This window comes from Musa acuminata, chromosome BXJ2-9, assembly GCF_036884655.1.
Source record: "Musa acuminata AAA Group cultivar baxijiao chromosome BXJ2-9, Cavendish_Baxijiao_AAA, whole genome shotgun sequence".
NCBI classification, from domain to species: domain Eukaryota; kingdom Viridiplantae; phylum Streptophyta; class Magnoliopsida; order Zingiberales; family Musaceae; genus Musa; species Musa acuminata.
In genome coordinates, this window is record NC_088346.1 from 48,282,051 (window position 1) to 48,301,220 (window position 19,170).

A 19,170-nucleotide genomic window follows, 5' to 3' on the forward strand; every position below is an offset into this window, starting at 1 on the left:
TCGACCCATTATTCATAGGAATGTGGCCCCATTGACATCTAACCATGTCATGTCGGCATGAGACAGCGTCTTATTTGCCAACATTTACGGACAAGCATGTTTCTATTCACACAACAAAGTCCGCCGCCCGTACGATACGGTCACATTGCCTTTACCTCACTAGTATTTATTATAAGTGCATTGATCCCTACCGAAAGAGACCTTCGAGGTCATTGGAGTTCCACTCAACGTGATGCAACCCGTCTCCCGGTCTAATATCTTCTGTAGCATAAAATTCTTTAACCTGCATGATTACGAGCATTTAGTAGATTAAGAAAAATATTCTTTCGATAATTATATTAGAACGTAGGCAATTGAGTCAGGATTTCGAATATAATCAAGATTCACTTTGGCACTTGTCATACATACAAGTGTAGAGAAAAGAGGGTCGATAGTTGATCACCACCCGATAAAAATATTTTTGATGCTTAAATTAAATTTTGAGAATAGTAAAGACTAGAATATTCAACTAGTTTCAAAAATATACTAGAGAGTTTCTTTTTTATAGTGACATTGAATGGAGATCGTGATTTGTATCGTGAATGATTATGCGAGTTATACGATGATCATTCGATAGTAAAATCATGCATTGAAATATCAGATATTACGATTCTAAAGTAACGACTCGTATTAATGCTCATACCAAATACAACATCTTATCAATGTCGAGTCACTATCTTTAGCGACATCGAGTCATCATCTTTGTCGATACCGAGTGAATTGATATATTGATCAAATGAGTATGATGTATTATTGGATCGTCCATATGCCAAACACCGTATCACAAAACACTTTTTATCAAATTTATAATTGAATTTATAATCGATACCACAAGTGGTCATGTGAATTTCTGGAAATAATATATTTTTTCTTTGTAGAAAGAACCACAGGTTATTATGTGCCAAAGGAAAGAATATTTTTCTTCTTTCTTCTCATATTTCAGTCAAACATGTGGAACAGTTGATTCAAAACATCTTTGGTTCAACATCAATTGTTGATTAGGTTAGAATATGACCAAGTACCTACTTGTCACCTGCCATGATCACTGCATTCAAGGTTTCATGAATGGCTAGTACAAAAAGGTTCCGTGCACCCTGTGAGCAGTTCACAGTTCACAGTCTTTATCTTCTCTTAAATGACCCAATTGACGCATGGATCACATTGCAAGCTGTGCAATCAATCTTCTCCTGTTTCCATGTCCACAGTGTCATCATGTCTTTCCATCGATGGTCGTGTTGTGTTAGATTTGTGTTGATCTTTCCATTCACATGAACACAGTCAAGGTTGGCAGGCGGCCATGAAAGCAACTATTTTGTTCGTGATGAAAATTTTCCTGAGCCATGACCAATTGCAGCAGCCTCGTTATCTGAATGTTTTCCTGTTCTCATATAATCAATGGGAGTTCAACTCAAGTCCTTATCATCGTCTCCGATGGTAGACCACATTCTGGATTACCGCAGGCAGAATTCATGCCCTCCTCTGAATTGGAGCCCCGTTTAAGATGGGATGCGTACAGGAGCCAGAAGCCGGGCTGCTGCTTCTGTGAAGGCATGGCGCTGCTATCCAGGCTGCCGCTTCTGGTCCTTCTCGCGGAGCTCGCAGCGGCGTCCTATGATGTCGGATTCGTCTTCGATGGATTCACCGGCGGCGCAAACCTGAGCCTGAACGGCTACGCCGAGGTCACCTCCGACGGCCTCCTGAAGCTGACCAACTTCACACCGGAAGCGACGGGACATGCTTTCTACCCTTCCCCGATCAACTTCAAGAACGCTACGAATGGCAGGCCGATATCGTTCTCGACTACCTTCGTGTTCGCCATCGTGCCGGTGTACCCGAACATGAGCGGCCACGGCATCGCTTTTGCTCTCGCCCCCAACAGGGAGCTCCCCGGATCCATGCCCAGCCAAGATCTGGGCCTCTTCAACAGTTCCGACCACGGCCAAGCTAGCAACCATGTGGTGGCTGTCGAGCTCGACACGGTGAAGTCCGTGGATTTCGATGATATCAACGCAAACCATGTGGGCATCGATGTCAATAGCTTGAAGTCCCTGAACGCGTCGCCGGTGGCTTACTTCGATTCCCGAGAAGGCGTGCTCAAAAGCCTGCAGCTGATCAGTGGCGAGCCGATGCAGGTTTGGGTCGATTACCGTGGCGGGGAGACGAAGCTTGATGTCACGGTAGCTCCTCTTAATGAGCCCAAACCTGCAGTGCCGCTCGTGTCCTCCACCATCAACCTCTCATCGATCGTCATGGACGAGATGTACGTGGGCTTCTCTTCCGCCACGGGTGCCGCGACAGGATGCCATTACATTCTAGGATGGAGCTTCGGCCTCAATCGAGATGCTCCACCGCTGGATCTCTCTAAGCTTCCTAAACTTCCTCGTCAAGGAGGTCGGACGAAGAGATCAACAGAGGTCTTGGCCATCGAGCTAACTTTGGCTGCAATAATCCTCTTGTTGATCTCCGCCGCCGTTGTCACCTTCATCATCAGAAGACGGAAGAAGTTCGCCGAGATGCGCGAGGACTGGGAGCTTGAATACGGGCCTCATAGATTCTCCTACAAGGATCTCTACAGAGCGACGAAGGGCTTCCACGAACAGAACCTGCTCGGCGTCGGAGGCTTCGGTCGGGTCTACAAGGGCGTCCTGCCGACATCCAAGATGGAGATCGCAGTCAAGAAGATTTCACATGATTCGAAGCAGGGGATGAGGGAATTCATCTCGGAGATCGTGAGCATGGGCCGGCTGCGGCACCGCAACCTGGTTCAGCTCCTCGGCTACTGCCGACGCCAGGGGGAGCTCCTCCTGGTGTACGACTACATGACGAATGGTAGTCTAGATAGGCACATCTTCGACCTCAAGAGGCCACCGCTAAGTTGGTCTCGGAGGTTCCATGCGATCAAAGGAGTGGCAGCAGGGCTTCTGTACCTGCACGACGGATGGGAGAAGATGGTGATTCACAGAGACATCAAGGCCAGCAATGTTCTCATGGACACAGAATTCAACGGAAGACTGGGAGACTTCGGTCTGGCGAGGTTGTATGATCACGGGACTAATCCCCAGACCACGCGTATCGTGGGAACACTGGGCTACCTTGCGCCAGAACTCAGCATGACCGGCAAGGCGACGACACAGACGGATGTGTACGCCTTCGGTGCTTTCCTACTGGAGGTTGCCTGTGGGAGAAGGCCGATGGATGTGCACGCACCGTCGGACACGCCGAACCTGGTGGACTACGTGCTCGAGTGCTGGAAGATGGATGCGATTGCGGAGGCGAGGGATCCCAAGCTGGGAGACGACTACTCGGCGAAGGAGGTGGAGTTGGTGCTTAAGCTTGGGCTGCTCTGCTCACACCCGGATCCCATGGCCAGGCCGAGAATGAAGCAGGTGATGCAGTTCTTGGAAGGCGATGCTCCCTTGCCGATGACCACGGCCGGAAGCCTCATCAGCAGTGTCGCCAAGCAGAGATACGATCGAACGTTCGATGATTTCCTCATGTCGTATTCATCTTTCTCGGACGCGTCGCACGTAACGCATTCAGCAACGTTGCTTTCGACGGCCGATGATTCCGCCATGCAATTGGATGTATAAATTGAGTCTTTCGCTCTTTATACAGCATTCTCTATTTCATCAATCACATGTTGATTTGATGGAAATACATTTCGTATCTCTGCAAACAACATTGATCTTTGGCAGAGAGCGATCGGAAATATACAATATAGTGGTAGCACAGGTGATCTACAGTTCTAAGCAATAATGATGATCGACTGATCGGATGTTTTATGGATTGCATTACTGATATCTTTCGATCGATAATTATTAGGTTTCAGGATAAGCTTCCGGAGAAAGGTAAAAGCTTCTCCTTGGCATTCAGTCATGTAAGTTTTCTTGATGATTCGTGTGTTTGGGAGAAAACAGAGGATTATGACTTGGGTGAGACATTCTTCTCCTCACTTTCGATTCTACCTTTGGTATAAAAATGATTTCATAAGAAAAGTGTAGTGTATCTATATAATTCAATTTATATAAAGTTCTTCATTTAAATCCACATTCATGTTAAGCCTAAATGATCTGTTACTAGGATTCTTGAACTTGAAATTTATTTATATAGTTGATGTTGCACTCAAATGATTTCCTTTCCAAAAATGTATTGGAATAACGTAAGTATTGATTTTGTATGCATACGATCGATATCTTATTAGTCGTATAACTAAATACTTTGGTACACACTAAATGGCCAACACTTACGTGTTATATGATCAATTCTTTATCCATTTCAATGTCATACGATGTTGGTCCTCACATGTTATCAACAATCGTATTATGAGTGTCACATGTTAGAGCTAGTCCAGAAAATTTACCAAAGGATAATTTGACAACCCAATAAAGATAATGAAGCAAAAAAATAAAAGAGATAATGACATCACATTTACATGGTTCGGTCAATTGACCTACGTTCACGGACGGAAGAAGAACAAATCTCTATTATAAAAAGGAACAATTATAAATATCTTAGGAAAATATTCGTAGGCTATAAAACACTTGAAACTACTAAACAAAAAAAACCCAAACTATAAGCCCAGACTATTTTAACTAAATATGAATTTAATATAAATTAAATACAAAGTAAATAATTAGGTTTTTCTTATGGTGCATCTGACTTCAAAACCCATACCCTTATTTATAGTTACAATAAGAGATAACAAGCTTGATTTTCCCGATGTGAGACTACGTGAGACTTGTCAAACTAACACGGAATAGTACAATTCCACGAGAGAAGCATGTAATCATTTTTGACATCAATCCGTATCTTCGAATGCAACAAACCTAAAGTCATACTATAAAACTCCCTGAGGTGAGTTCCTTGATACATAGCTTCACTCCCTTCCCTACCACAAACATAATTTTATAGGATTAGAATCCTTGAAGAATAAAAAAATACTCGATATTTTTCGACACAAATTAGAGATAGAGATAGATATGAAATATAACCTCACTTGATTCTAAATTAACATCGCAATCGGACAATTGGAATTTGAATTAACATGAGTCGTTATATGAAGAATTATAAAAGATTTTTTTTTATAAAAATATAAATCAGGAAGGATTGATCAATAAAATATGTGAACTACTGTAGATCGATCATTTCATAGGAATTAAACTTAGGATGGGTATACATGGTGATATGATTCAGTAGATATGTTAAAGAATCTATTCATATGAGCTTTTGTTGCCTTAGAAACACAGTTGGAGGAACCATACGTGGAATAATTCGACATAAATTGGTAGAATCTTTTGTTCCTACAAATGTTAATGTTAGCATAGATAATGACTTCAAAAACCAATATCACCATTGCATTATAGTTATTTGTGATTTATCGAAAAATGCAATGGAGGTATAAACTACTAATCAATACATGTAGCTTTCTTATACATACTAAGGATTAAAAGATATGCTGCTGTAAGGTTCACATTCCTTTTAATTGCAGCTTCTCAAGGGAAAGGATAAACTAAATTTTGCTAGAAGCTTAAGATTCATTATTGCAGCAATGTTCATACATGTTTATTTTAAGATCAATTTTAACACCCCCTTCTCTCTGGATGAGAACCTAAAGGTTAAGTGTCATCCATTAATCTAGTGAGATATTGACATTCGGAAAGAGATCATCTACCACACATGGATGCTTTCGATTCTTTGAGTGCAAGTTAACTAATAGTTTCTCACATTGTTTACCTTCAAATCTTTGATCATTTCTTCCCAGTTTCTCCTTCAATATATATGATCTTATGCAGACACCAACAGTGTGCTCTGCATAGTATGTTGGGTCTGTGTTATTATCTTCAAGATTATTAGGGGAGATGTCGAGAGCCGAAGCAAATTCTTTGATCTCACTCTTCTCCTTCTTTTAATAGCCAAAAGCCATGGAAGACAAACAGCCGAGAAACCCAACAGCAATATCTGCTACATGGCGATGGATGAAGACAAGGGAGAAGAAACAGTGCATAGGGAAGGAACCCACAAAGCAAGCCATCGCCAACTCTTCTTCAGATCCTCTCCTCACTGTCCTGTTGTTACTAGCATCCAGTGTCTATGCCTTCATCCATGGACAACTAAGTTATGGTCGTCTCCAAGAAAGGAAGAAGGAAGAAAACAGGAGGGAGCATAATAATATATGAGACTCGTCAGGGGTAGTCTCTCCAGCACACGAGCATGGTGACGCAGCGGCGCATGATGTAGAACCTCGCCCGCTGCTCCTTCACCAGGCCCGCGCACCGGCTCGAGAACGACCGCGACGCCGTCGCCGCCGCGCTCCTCCTCCACCTCCTCCCCTCTCGAACGGTGCCGCCTTCTTTCCTGCTCCCCTTCTTGCACAGCTTCCACTTCTCATCCATGCACTGAAACCAGCTTTATTTCCTGCCTTCTCTATTCTGCACTCCTATATAGATGGGTGGCGTAGCCGAAGAGAGACGGAGAGATGGGCAAGTCTCTGTGATTGAGATGAGGACTGCAGGAAGTGGCTGTGGGGTTCCTCTGACATTAATTTATAGAGGAGAGGAAAAAGAGGAAGCCTTTGCTTCTGGGGTGCTTTATGTCTTATCGTCATTACCGTCTACTGGTCCTCTGATGTGAAATCTAATCTTTTTCTCCAAAAAAGAATCTGTTCCCGAGGCCAACACCGGCATTGTCTTTGCCATATCAGTACTAAATCTGCAGCCGAGCGAATCTAACCCACTCGGTCTTCGTTGAAGTAACAGAACAACAGTGACAGTATATACGCTTCCTTTTCACTCGTTGCTGCTGCTGCCGCTGCTGCATATATTCCACAGCTGGGACGCTCTCCTCCTCGGCTGTGGTGGTGGGTGGCGCCACCATGGACGTCGTGCGCAGCAGACCACCACGGCCCACAGATCTGCGGTTGTGTCGCGGTCAAAGCAAGCATGAGAAAAGGGAACGGAACCCATTTGCGGCTGACACTTCCGAGGGGCGCAGCCATCGAGCTTGAGGGAACTCGAACGTGCAGTCGAGATGTGTTGAGACGAGTGCGTGCTTGGTCGTTCTTGGTGCGTCTACAGTACTGGAAGCAAGCGTCATGGCCACTGAAGGAACAGTAAAAGCAGTGGCAGTGGCTGACACGCGCGCCCAGTAGAAGATGATGCGTCAGACGCACACTTGTGGAATCCGACTTTGCATTGCAAACACATTGCGACAACACACAGTATTTTCGTAGTAGTACGATCCAGTTGCTTGGCTTGGCTTGCCTATATATATTCTATTTTTTTATTAATACCTTTTTTTCCATTTATTTCCATAATTTTTTTTTATTTTTTGTAAAAATAAAATTATTATTATTTTATCTCCACCCGAACAATCATCAGCTTATTGCATGAGTGTCATTATCGTCGTCCTCACCTGTAGTCATTTATTTAACGCTAGAACTCTGTTTAAGTTCACTGCCCCTGTTGTCGTTCGATTGATGAAGCCCAAATCCTTGAGGATAAGTTATTTATCAAATTAAATTCATGTAGCACACAAAATTATCGAGGCATTGCATGATGACAAAACAACAATAACGATGATTGAGAGTGAGCCTAAGTTTGAGGCCAAAGCCAACTCCTCCATAGTTAGTGTCAACATCCTTCGCCAAGACGTATGATAATAACTATAAGAATTTATCCCAAATCAATAAAAATAAAAAGAAGGATAAGAATGCATGGACGGGAACAACAACAAGCATAGACAGGTAAAGACAATAATAAAGACATTCGAGTGATGATGACAACGAAAATAAAAGTAAAGATATCCAAAAGACATGAAACACAAATAACGATCAACCAAAGCAATAGAGCAAAAGCGATAAGCGATGATAAGAGGGGAGATGGCAAAGTATAAGCTAAAGATAATTTTATCTTTTAAAAAATAAAAAATAATTTATTTAAATAAATAAAAAATATTAATCAAGAAAAATAAAATTAATACTTTTTTGTTGATATATATATATATATATATATATATATATATATATATATATATATATATATATATATATATATATATATATATATATATATATATATATATAAAGAGAGAGAGAGAGAGAGAGAGAGAGAGAGTGGGGGGTGCGGTGGGAGAGGGTGGAGGATTGCATGCTTTGCATATCACCCAATTTATCAACAACCGATAAGCTGAAATTTGAGTTGATTTGACAACACTAGATAGAAAAAGTTGTAAGCAGTGTAAAAGACAAAAGGAAGCACAAGATGATGTATAGATACATATGACTATGATGGAATGATATATATTATCTCTGATCCGTTTGGGTGACAAATTTGATGTGTCATATCAACATGAAAACGTAGCAGCTGATTCCAATTTCATGTGCACCCATAAAATTAGTTTAGATAAACAAAGAGCAAGTGTTAGCCAACGGGTGATAGGAAAAGAAAACAACAACTTGACATGGGCGATAGTAATGTCCTCGAGTTTGTGGCTACACAGAAAAAATTGGACAACTTTTAATCTTATAATGTGATTCTTGGAATTTCACATGAGACAAACTAATAATTGGATTCATTTGCCTTATTTAAATTAATTAGCATAAAATTGTAAATAAACTTGTGCTAATTTTACCCCGATTGTTTCTGATACTAAAAGCAATAACACTGCATGATGCTCATTGCCAATATTAAAATCTGCAGAATACTGATTGATTGACGTTGAGGTGTGGTTTTCTTCGTTACAGGGACATCGGGAATTGTACACGTATTAAAATAATTAACATAATTAATTCATCAAATTTTATGATAAAGATTAAGATTAACTTATAAAAATCTAATAAATATATTATTAATAATTTCAACTTAATTAGAAAAGTGTTATCCAAGAAAGACCCTTTAATATCTACATTATAAAATGAGACCTCTAATATAAGGCTTCTTCAATTAATGGACTATTTATTTATATCTGAAATATGATTTAAACATTAGAGAAAAAAAAAATCTTATTAGGATACATTTCCTATGCATCTTTCTTTTGACAATATAAGCTTGATATTGAGTGACACATCAATCTCAACGATGAAAAAACAAATCATAAAGAATTAATGGCATTTCCTACTAATAAGGGCAAAACATCCTTTTCCAAGTAAACATGTCAATAATAATTTCTAATTTACCATGTTGGCAATCATTTCTAAAAACATATTATTTAAATTATCTCTGATTCATATAATATTTTCCTAAATAATTTCTTTCCTCCTCTTTTTTTGACCTCTCAACTACTTCACCTTCAATTCATCATTGATTCAAGCATCAAAGATACCGATTATTCTTCCACTACAAATATCTTTGATATTTTAATATAGCAAAATCTTTGCTTTCATAGGATTCATTCAAGAGAAGAGACAAAACTTGCCCAATAAACTCAGCGCTGCCTTGGGAGGATTCAATTGTTCATCCATCAGGGCCACATGATTCGTGCTCCACCAAGATCATGAAGGGTATTCACAGGTTAAGGGGATTCAAGCTTTGTGCGTGCGTGTATAGCAAAGCGAAACAACAATGACAAGCAGATGAAATAAGCATCGTTCTTATCTCTTACCAATGCAAGCATTGCCATATATTCCCGTCACTTCACTCTCCACGAGTAATAGAAGGCTGCAATCACTGCATCATTCCAACAACATCGACAATATAAAGACCCCAAACCAACATTTTCCTTCTTTGCCAGCACATAAATGCTTCATTTATTAGTACAACTACGCTAAGGGCACTATAGGCATCAAAATCACTAGTATCACAGAGGAAGAAGGTTTCGATCGATTCATAGAAACCAAGAGAAGCCGTAATGCTACCAACCTAATCTGATAGAGTACAACTGCGACGTCTAGTACCTACCTCCTCGGCGCCAGGGAAGAGAAGGCCTCGCTATCGGGTGGGTGGAAGTAGCCGCTCATGGTCGGTCGCCGGATGCCGCAGCAGGGGACCTCTCGTCGGGTGGGAGCGGGGCGGAGCTCAAACGCAAGCCTCCCTCCTCTGGGACAGGGCGAAGAGGACCTCCAGATCGGGCGGGTTGAAGTATCCGTTCTTGGGGGGAGCCCTCCTCTTGCCAGGCGCCATGGCAGGGGACTTCTTCTTGGGCGGCGGGGGGCAACGGATCGCCGTGGGGATCCGACACTCAGCCCTCTTCGGCGTTTCCCACCCTCCCATCTCCCTCTCCCCCTCGTGCCGCTCTATCTTCATCGCCTTCTTCATTCCCATCTCTATCCCTACTGCGGCCCAACGAACAAGAAAGGGAAGCTTTCAAACGAATGGTAGGAGGGAAGGGTTTGCGAGGCTTTTAAAGTGGAAGCATTTAAAATAATAATAATAATAAATAAATAAATAATATATAAGATAAAAGATAACAGTGAAGTTGTGGCGTTCGATGGAAGCCACAAAGACGAGAAACGCGTTTCCCTCCGCATTAAAAAAGCAGCGGGAATTGAGTCGGTGAGAAGGCGGGAAAGCCACCGCCAACTCGCGCGGTTTTTATTAAAAGAATTAAAATGATAAATCCTTCTCCGGGACTTTTACTCCTCCCATTCGATCAACTCCCAGGCCCCACACATTGTGTTCAATATCGGGCCAGGTAAGTCTGAGGGTAATCGGTGAACCGGGTAGGAAAGGGGTTGTCGGTTTATAGAACACCCGGGTGCCGTGTCGGCGAGGAGGAGACTGTAGCGGTGTGGACCGACGCCCGTACGGGCGAAGAGATCAGGCGGGTCACTGTCCGAATCAGATGGGACCCGCCCGCCGCTACGTGACACGAACGGTCGGTGAGGCGTGGGGCGAGCGTTTTCGGCGTCCGCTTAGGATTCTCATGGTAAAGAAGGGGCGTTATGAGCGCGAGGACGTGTGTGATTGGAGGAGAGAAGCGGACATGGATCATCGGTCACGTACGGTCAGATCTCCTTTAATAAACAGAGATCGAACGGCTCAGGATATTCAGACGACTTTAATAAACAATTATAAAATCTTTTACACATATCAAACATGAGAATAAGAAATTTAGGTTTTATTGAATCGGATTAAGCAAAAGACGGGATGATATGGTAATGCTCATATCGTCATGTCATTGATACAAAAAGCAGACGGGTTGGTTAATCCAGCATTTAATCCTCGCTCACCACTGTGAAGGCAAAAGACACACACGATAACTGAGATTAAAAATGATAACTTTGATCGAGAGCTTCCAAGTTAGTCGAACCGTGAATCCACCACCGAGATTAGCATTTCGGGAGATCCGACGGTGGAGGCGGCAGCTTCTGGTTCGGAAGTTCTCCGTCAAGGACCAGCCATGCCATCTTCAGACCCCAGCTCATGTGAGCCTCGATGTGACAGTGCATGAACCACACACCTGCAAGAGACGCCAAGTTTAGATCGAATGAGCATTCGTTCTATTAGCATGCATGCAGTTCACGTAGGGCGGCTCATAGGCAGACCTGGATTGTCGGCCAAGAACCTGATGGCCACCCAGCCGCCGGCCGGCACGCCGACGGTGTTCCTCTCGGCCGGATCCACTAGGTTAAACTTGGCCGGGTCGCTCGCCGGATCGTAGTTGCCGAACCCTTGCCCCACGACGAAGAAATTGTAGCCGTGGAGGTGCAGCGGGTGGCTCTCCGTCCCCAGAATGCTGGTGTCCTGCATCACCAACTCCACGCTGGTGTTGAATGGAAGCACCACCAGCTTCGTCCCGTTGCTCACCATCGTGTTGTTCGGCGGGGTTCCCGTGTAGTTGAACGGCATCAGAGGGACGACGGGGAAGTCCGGGGAGTAGACGTTCCTCGACTGCCCGAAGAAGTGCGCCTGTAGGAGAGCCGTTGTCGGCGACGCGAAGGAGATGTTGTTGACGGTGGCCGAGAACTTGGTGCCGTTGGGTCCTTGGCATGTCTGGTTCTTCGGGCACGGGCTCGTCCCCAGCCCGACCGTGAAGAGGAAGCGTCTGTCTACGGTCTGTGGTACGTTGGCCGGAAAACGAGTCGTTGCCAGACTACGTAACCTGCCGGTGAAGTTTGCGGCGAAGGACGTGTCGTTGAATGCCGGGAGGGTTGGTTTATGGAGCGGGAGATTCTTGGTGAAGACAGCAGGGGATGATCTGCTGGGATTTTGGTACTCGAGGACGGCGGCGACCGTGGAGTTGTCGAACGTGCCGGATCCGGTAGCGTAGGGCCTGGCAGTCATGAAGAACATGGCGTCGGGGTAATAAGGCTTGGCGTGGAGGAGGACGTCGGTGGTCTGGCCCGGCGATATCAGTAGGGTCTCAGCGTCGAAGGGCTTCACATAGACCCCGTCGACGTCGACGACGGTGACCGTGTGGTTGGCGATGCTAAAGAAGAGCTCATTGTTGAGTGCGGCGTTGATGAGGCGGAGGAGGTACGTCTTTCCGGGCTTCACCTTGAGCTTGAACGTATCTGCAATTGCACCACGCGCATGTTGTGTCATCTGCAAGTGATACTACTCCTTATCTTGTTCTCGTTGCCCTACCTTTAGCAGAACAGTTGTACAAGGGACCCGGGAGACCATTGATGGTGTAGGCATCTGAGACATTAGGGCCTCCGCCAGTCTGAAGCGCCTGGTGGATGATAGCCTCGGTATCAGCCTTCCACCACTCCCCTGCGTGCAAAACGAGTGACCAAGTTTATGACTGAGCGAAGCTGGTCCTAATCAGTATTGAATAGACGATCGATTGCTGGTACCGAAGATAACAGGGACTTCTCTGTAGGGTTTGGTGAAAGGGTAGGGAACACCAAGCTCGGGGAGGATGATGATGGGGCCATAGAGGGTCGCCCTGAGCCACGAAATGTGGGCGTGCCAGAAGAGAGTCCCCCTTTGCCCCACAATGGTGAAGTTGTAGACGTAGCTGCGCCCTGTCGGGATGGGGCACTGAGTCACGTAAGCCGGCCCGTCAGCCCATCCGCTCCGCAGCTGCCGGACGCCATGCCTGAGCTCAAAAGAGGTAGTGGTTGTGGACTGGTACGTTCCAGCTACTCGTTCACTTGGACTCTAATTAACATGATGGAGAATACCATACCAGTGAATGGTGACGTTGTAGGGGACATGGTTGATCACCTTGACGGCGACCCGGTCGCCTTCTCTGGCCACTATCCTCGGCCCCGGGAACTGCCCGTTGACCGTCACGATGCTCTTCGTGCTGCAGAGTCGGGTCACGTTTGCCATTTGTACCTGCAAACAACAATGAAAGTTGCAGTACATGCAAATGTACGCATGAATACAAGCATGAAGAACATACGTCAAACTTGTAGTGCCTCGTTATGCCGGCTTGTACAACACTTGGAAACGCCGACACCAAAACAGATAGGAAAAGAAAGACCCCAGTGAGAAGACATGAAGGAGAAGATGAGGAACCCATTCCGGTCCTTGTGGCGACGATACAAGAGAGGTGTGAGAAAGGAGGATAGGAGTTGTGGTGCTATGAGAGATGGAGAGATGTATTTATATAGAGGAAGAGCAGAAGCTTTGTAGTAATTTTGTTTGGTGCATGAGATTATCCGAAAGGGATGCTGGTCCATGATAGCTTTAGAGTGTAGGCAAAGTAGACACATATATTCTATTAGTATCTTTGACTCATGTTGGCCTACCTCCATGAAAATTATCAGAAAAGATATCTAATATGGTACTCAATGTTTGCATGCAAGAGCTTAAAAGAGGTAGGTTTGTTTCCAATTTTAGGCTCCTAAAATTATTCTTGGATGTCAAGTGACCAACCACGACAGTTGACATTGCAGTTGGAACTTCGTTGTGCTTTCATTTCAGAAGTAGATAGCAATATCGGAAATTGTAGGTGGACGGAGGAGGGTTGGTAGTGAAGCTCTGCTTTGGGGATTTCTTCTCTGCGTCTCCAAGCAAGAGAGGGATGTTTGACCCAACTCACTTCTTTAAGCCATCCGTAGGACATCAAAACATTGTAAATGATGCATGGTGGGTCTGAACTTTGAGTGAACATTATATGCTAGCTAGAAAATATATCATAACTCATAAACATTTTACCTCGAAAGTATTTTATTGCCTTACACCCTTCTCCGAGTAGGTATGGGTCAAGGATAATTATATCGATAAATATATTATTTTAATTATGATAAATTAGATTCTTGTTATTTAAGTTGGTTATCGATTTGGAACCGGGTTGATTTCTACCGACACCAAACTCGTTTAACTCCGATATATTAAATCTTCTAAAACTACATCAAGATATTTTCGTCAATATCATTCCTCTAACTTACTATAATAGGCTTAGACTATTCTGATCATGCTTTTTATAATATTTTAGAAATGTCTTATGATATACCACAAGAGTCATTTTATAGAGAGTTCCTAGTATCATTATTCTCATGGTCGATATTAATTATGAGAGATTTTCATATTTCTCCCGGATTTAATTATGATCGTGGCATGACAAACTCAACCTATGATAATGTATATTTAGTTTGGTGTTGAGGTATCGATCACATGATTTTAAGACGTTAGCCGTGTACTATCGAGATGTTGATCATGTGATACTAAAGTGTCGGTCAATGTTCTTACCCCCATATCACTAACTATTTAATCATTGAGATTATTGTTTACTCAATTCAAAATATTCTTCAATCATAAGAAATTCTCACTGAGTATAAATGATAATATAGCTTAGGTTAAAAAACTTTGTTCTCTTGTATATTCTCTTGTCATGTTTAGTAACATTAACATAACTTTATATGACTTAATTATAACTTACATCATCAACAATATTAGTTCTCTTAAAACCCAAATGCTAGTAATAGATGTAATAATTTTAGGTAGAGTACAATATTATTTTTGCTATCTACTTTCTAAATAAAATAATTTTAGGCAGCCACATCATTGTTTCAGAACCAAATTAGTCCAGCGTCTTAGCTTATCATAATCTTGGTATCAAAAGATAATCTTGGTAATCTTGGTATCAAAACAGTGGAGGATTCAACCGAGGGTTACGAAATATTATGTTAGGAGTGTCCCCCAAAAATCACCCCTCCTAAACTTTAGGAGAGGATTCAAAAAGAATAAAAAGAAAGTTTTGAGCTTAACCTACTATGGAGATGTTTAAGGAGGACACCTAAAACATTTTTATTGTAAGTTCAGGTAACTATTTTATTTTAAGTGAAGAGTTATTCATCTGAGTAATCACTCTAAATTGTCAGACACTATTTGATTGTGGAGTCGTCATCAAATAGTCAAAGTTAAACGTTTTGATTACTGCACGATAGCTTATATATACATTAGTAGTTTTCGATCGACGTATCAAATGAATAGGTGTCTATAGTGATTTTGAGCTAACGCAAATGTAGATAAATTCATTAAATCTTAGATTTTGATGATCAACCTAATTAATGAGTTTATTTGATTAATATATTTTTGAGATAAGTGATATAAAAAATACTATGATCATGGATTTTAGATCATCAAAGAACCAATTATTGAGTAGGAGAGTTGAATGTTGTGCTTGAAAATATTTTATGTCAAAAATTAAACGTCAAACTCGATGATTGGTCAACGTGCCAAAAATCGAATATCGTGCTAAAGGTTTATACATTATGCTAAAAATATTAGATATTATTATAGAAGATTATATGTTATGAAAATGTCAATATACTGATTGAATAAGCGATATATCAATGGAAAGATCGATATATCATAGTTTCGAATGGAGTACCAAAAAAATGGACGATTTGCCATAAGAGCATACAACATGCTCAAAGCTTTGTAAATATGCCGGATGTATGGTTGATTTGTTAAGGTCCTAATCGAGGTTATTTTAGATCAATTTAAGCGGGCATTAGGTCAAAATAAAGGTCACTTATCAATAAAGACATTGGAACTAAAGCTAAACTGAATTAGGCTTATTATAAGGCCAAACTAGTGGCCTAAACTAAGCATGGGCAGTAGTACCAATAGGCCTAAGCTATAGTATTGCTTGAGTTAGTCGATAAGGATTGTTTATGTTTTGTTAACCTTTCTGACAATGGTACTATCTTTGCTGGAGATAGTATTACCTAGGCTGACGATAGTATTGCTAGTGTTCAGATTTACAACATCATAGTTATGATAATAGTACTGCTCAATACCGATGGTAGTATCGCTTATATCTTCAAAATTTGAGGATTTAATTTTTTTACTTTATTCTTCAAGTCTTTTGAGCCTATAAATATCTCATTTTAGTTTGATTGATATAACATCCATTCCTAACCTAGTAAATAATTATAAGCTCTTATTTTGAATATAGTTTAAGTCTCCTCCTCATTTTGAGTTTGGTTATAATTCTAACTTGTAGAAGATAAGAGATCTTGTGTAAGAAGGGAGGGTGAAGGTTATCTCATTTGTTTAAAAAAGAAGACAATTATAATAAGAGTAGTTGATCTTCTCCTGTTGGAAAGAAGATCAACGGTGAAAACTAATAGCCTTAAGGGAAGAGAAATCGGGAGTAGACATAGATCGGAAAGACTAAAGCACTATAAATTGGTTTATCACTTTTTACTTGTCCTCTATTTATAACTTCGTTTTATTCTCTTTACATATAGATTTCACTTTATTAATCAAAATTTTAAAATATATTAATTTATTAATTGAGCCTTAAAATTAATTAAAATTACTATTGTATTAATTCATCCCCCTCAAAGTGTCATTATGGTCTAGATAATTGGTATCAGAGGTTCTCTCATTTGGATTAATACCTAAGAGAGAAATAATGGTATTTTTAAGTAATCAAAAGATACAGCCTATCGCATATCCTCTTATATTCAATGAGATGGATTATACCTATAGGAAAACACGATCGGGGATTTTCTTACTTCTTATAGATTTTAATTTTTAAAATATTATCGAATTTAATTTTTAAAAATCTTCTAAAACAAGGAATGATTTTCAAAAGAGAATTTTTCTTTAAATGCTAAAGTTATGAATTTTTTTATTTTATGATTTATATAAAAATAAGTTCAATCGAGTTTTATTTTGAAAACAAAATATATTTATTTTATGATTTAGAGAATGTTTTATTTTGAAAATAAGTTTCTACTTATGACATTGTACAAGATATATGACACACATTTAAAGTCACTCACGAAAACATAAGTATAATAAAAGAATTTAATTTTTTAATTCATAATTATGAATTATTTAAATTGAAGCTAAGCAAATCTATTGATGACATATAGACCCATTTTATGGATGTTTTCAATGGATTAAAAGATCTTGGTAAAAATTATACTAATCTTGAATTGGTGAATAAGATCTTAAAGTTACTTTCTAAAAGCTAGGATCCAAAGGTACCGGTAATCAAAGAAACTAAAGATTTGAATAATATTTCTATGAAAGAATTTATAGGATCTTTAATGACTTATAAAATAATATATAAAAAATTCTAAAGAAAAGGAAATATATTACTCTCGAAAAGATTGATGAAGAAGAAGAAGATATGACACTTGAATGAGCTATGAAATAATATTTCTCTTTAATGATGATGAAGATATGACACTTCTTATAAAAAGATTCAGAAAATTCATAAGATAAATAGGATAAATCTAGTAAGAAAATAAGTTAAGAATAAAAGTGAGCCTAAGAAAGATACAGTCATATGCTATAAGTGTAAAAAGTTAGAATACTTCAAACCTGACTATCTATAATTAAAAAAAAAAATCATCAATCCAAAAGAAAAAGAAAGTACTCAAAATAATATTAATAAATTAAGTAAAGAGCAAATCAATAAAAAAGCAGTGATAAATTATATTTTAATGACTTTCAATAATGAGAAATTTGATTCTCCCGAAACTTTTTTATCATATGATAAATTACTTAAAGCATTTCATGATTTATATAATGAACTTAAAAAGATTAGTAAAAATATAGTTTACTAAAAATTGATCATGTCTCACTGGTTAATGAATTTAATATATAAAAAATTAAGTATAACAACTATACGTCAACATCTTATACTTCTTATACTTAATGTGAAGATTCCAAATCATTTGATCTTCAACTTAAAAGTGGGTTATTTAAAAAATCATTAGAATTGCTTGCTTTGAAAAATAAAAAAAAAGAATGACTTACTTGTTATGAATAAAAAATTAAAATATTACTTAGTAGAGTTTATTAATAATAATGATGTAATATAATCACTTAAAAAGAAAAATACGTTACCACAATAAATATTAAAAAAAATTAAAATTAAAAACAAGTCACATGATATAATTCTTATTATATAAAGTTATGTATTAAGAAAAGAAGACATTAACAAAGTTGTATATCAATAAAAGAAAACATTAACTTCACAAGTAATAGTACTCATTAAAAGTTAAGTTTATAAAATGACCTACGTTACATACATAGCAAAGAATGCATTGTATATGCATTGCAAAGAATGCACAATACATTGTTCTAAATAATTTAAAAATGTTGAGACATATTTTATAACAATGAACGTAGAAACGTTGACGATATTGTTGCTATAGACCTATCGACTACTTCTTTCCCGTTGACCATTTGGGACTATTTTGAACATGATTTTTGATGATAAATTACTAATACAAGTAAATAAATATAATTTATTTAATCATAAGCCGATTACTCGCATAACTTGATATCAAGTTGAAATTTAATATTATAATTTATTAGTTTGAATATTGATATCAAGTAAACAAAATTTTAATAGGGATTTTTCTGTTTTATTTATTAATTTTGAAGTTTGAGTAGCACTAAAATCGGGTTGGAGGTCAACTCAAGGCTGTCATCGATCACATATGGTGATGGAATGCTGCAAGAAGACGGCAGCTGATGCCATAGAACGCGGCATGTTCGGCGTCGCATTCCACGGGGAAAGAAGAGTCGAGTCAACGATGGAAGAGGAGACGTGGAATACCATGAAGCTTCCTTCGGTGCAGTGCCACCATCCATGTACACCTCCGTGCGTGTAGGTACAACTCTTGCGCTTGCCGTACGGCATTCTCTCTTGTTGGGTCCCAAGTTAATGACACGTGTTGGTGATGTAGGATAGATAATATCTTTATTATAAATATATATATATATATATATATATATATATATATATATATATATATATATATATATA

General features: G+C 39.8%; 2 protein-coding genes across 2 annotated transcripts; one reads left to right on the plus strand and one right to left on the minus strand.

Annotated features, from left to right (window-relative positions):
* The first annotated feature begins 1,263 nt into the window (after positions 1-1,263).
* Positions 1,264-3,821, plus strand: LOC135623766 (L-type lectin-domain containing receptor kinase IV.1-like). Its single transcript, XM_065127091.1, has one exon. The coding sequence runs from the start codon at positions 1,410-1,412 to the stop codon at positions 3,627-3,629; it is 2,220 nt and encodes a 739-aa protein (XP_064983163.1). The 5' UTR covers positions 1,264-1,409; the 3' UTR covers positions 3,630-3,821.
* A 7,249-nt stretch (positions 3,822-11,070) lies between these two features.
* On the minus strand, positions 11,071-13,487 carry LOC103999272 (laccase-4). The gene is made up of 6 exons (XM_009420984.3): positions 13,327-13,487; positions 13,108-13,259; positions 12,773-13,017; positions 12,561-12,689; positions 11,519-12,487; positions 11,071-11,433 (listed from the first exon to the last, which is right to left on the minus strand). The coding sequence occupies exons 1-6, from the start codon at positions 13,444-13,446 to the stop codon at positions 11,303-11,305; spliced, it is 1,746 nt and encodes a 581-aa protein (XP_009419259.2). The 5' UTR covers positions 13,447-13,487; the 3' UTR covers positions 11,071-11,302.
* Between the last annotated feature and the right edge of the window lie 5,683 nt (positions 13,488-19,170).

Coding starts and splice junctions, on each gene's coding strand:
- LOC103999272 (XM_009420984.3), bottom strand. CDS start 13,446: ATGGGTTCCTCATCTTCTCCTTCATGTCTTCTCACTGGGGTCTTTCTT. Junction 13,260..13,326: donor CGAGGCACTACAAGTTTGAC/GTATGTTCTTCA, acceptor TGTTGTTTGCAG/GTACAAATGGCAAACGTGAC. Junction 13,018..13,107: donor TACAACGTCACCATTCACTG/GTATGGTATTCT, acceptor TTTTGAGCTCAG/GCATGGCGTCCGGCAGCTGC.
- LOC135623766 (XM_065127091.1), top strand. CDS start 1,410: ATGTTTTCCTGTTCTCATATAATCAATGGGAGTTCAACTCAAGTCCTT.